Source organism: Mus pahari, chromosome 23 (assembly GCF_900095145.1).
Source record: "Mus pahari chromosome 23, PAHARI_EIJ_v1.1, whole genome shotgun sequence".
Lineage (NCBI taxonomy): Eukaryota > Metazoa > Chordata > Mammalia > Rodentia > Muridae > Mus > Mus pahari.
The window spans coordinates 27,357,626-27,358,439 of NC_034612.1; the positions used below are offsets into that span (position 1 = coordinate 27,357,626).

At 48.3% G+C, this 814-nt stretch overlaps 1 protein-coding gene across 1 annotated transcript; it reads left to right on the forward strand.

The window, feature by feature from the left end:
- The first annotated feature begins 270 nt into the window (after positions 1–270).
- On the forward strand, positions 271–814 carry LOC110312983 (eukaryotic translation initiation factor 1). Its single transcript, XM_021186980.1, has one exon. It carries the CDS (start codon positions 302–304, stop codon positions 641–643), a length of 342 nt encoding a protein of 113 aa, XP_021042639.1. The 5' UTR covers positions 271–301; the 3' UTR covers positions 644–814.

Genomic DNA, 814 nt, shown 5'->3' on the forward strand with positions numbered 1-814 from the left:
GTCCACCACGGCTGCGCTCATCCCAGCTTGTTATCTACGGGATGTGAAGACACCCAAAACGGGTAGGACCGGCCCTTCCTGTGAGCTGGTGTCCCCGGCCCCATAGAAAGAGGAGAACCAGCTCTCTGCTTCTCTGGCTGCTGACTGGAGGTGATCAGTTACCTCAAACTCCACCCATCTGCCTTCCCGCCCGCGGGTGGGCTGTAACCTGGGAGCCAGATAAACCCTTCTCTCCTTGAGCTGCCTCCTCCAGTACTTATCAAAGCAGGCCGTTTCCACCGAGGAAAAGGAATCGTATCTTATGTCCGCTATCCAGAACCTCCACTCTTTCGACCCTTTTGCTGATGCAAGTAAGGGTGATGACCTGCTTCCTGCTGGCACCGAGGATTATATCCATATAAGAATTCAACAGAGAAACGGCAGGAAGACCCTTACAACTGTCCAAGGGATCGCTGATGATTACGATAAAAAGAAACTAGTGAAGGCGTTTAAGAAGAAATTTGCCTGCAATGGTACTGTAATTGAGCATCCAGAATATGGAGAAGTAATTCAGCTACAGGGTGACCAGCGCAAGAACATATGCCAGTTCCTGGTAGAGATTGCACTGGCTAAGGACGATCAGCTGAAGGTTCATGGGTTTTAAGTGCTTGTGGCTCTCTGAAGCTTAAGTGAGGATTTCCTTGCAATGAGTAGAATTTCCCTTCTGTCCCTTGTCACAAGTTTAAAAACCTCACAGCTTGTATAATGTAATCATTTGGGGTCCGCTTTTAACTTGGACTAGTGTAACTCCTTCATGCAATAAACTGAAAAGAGC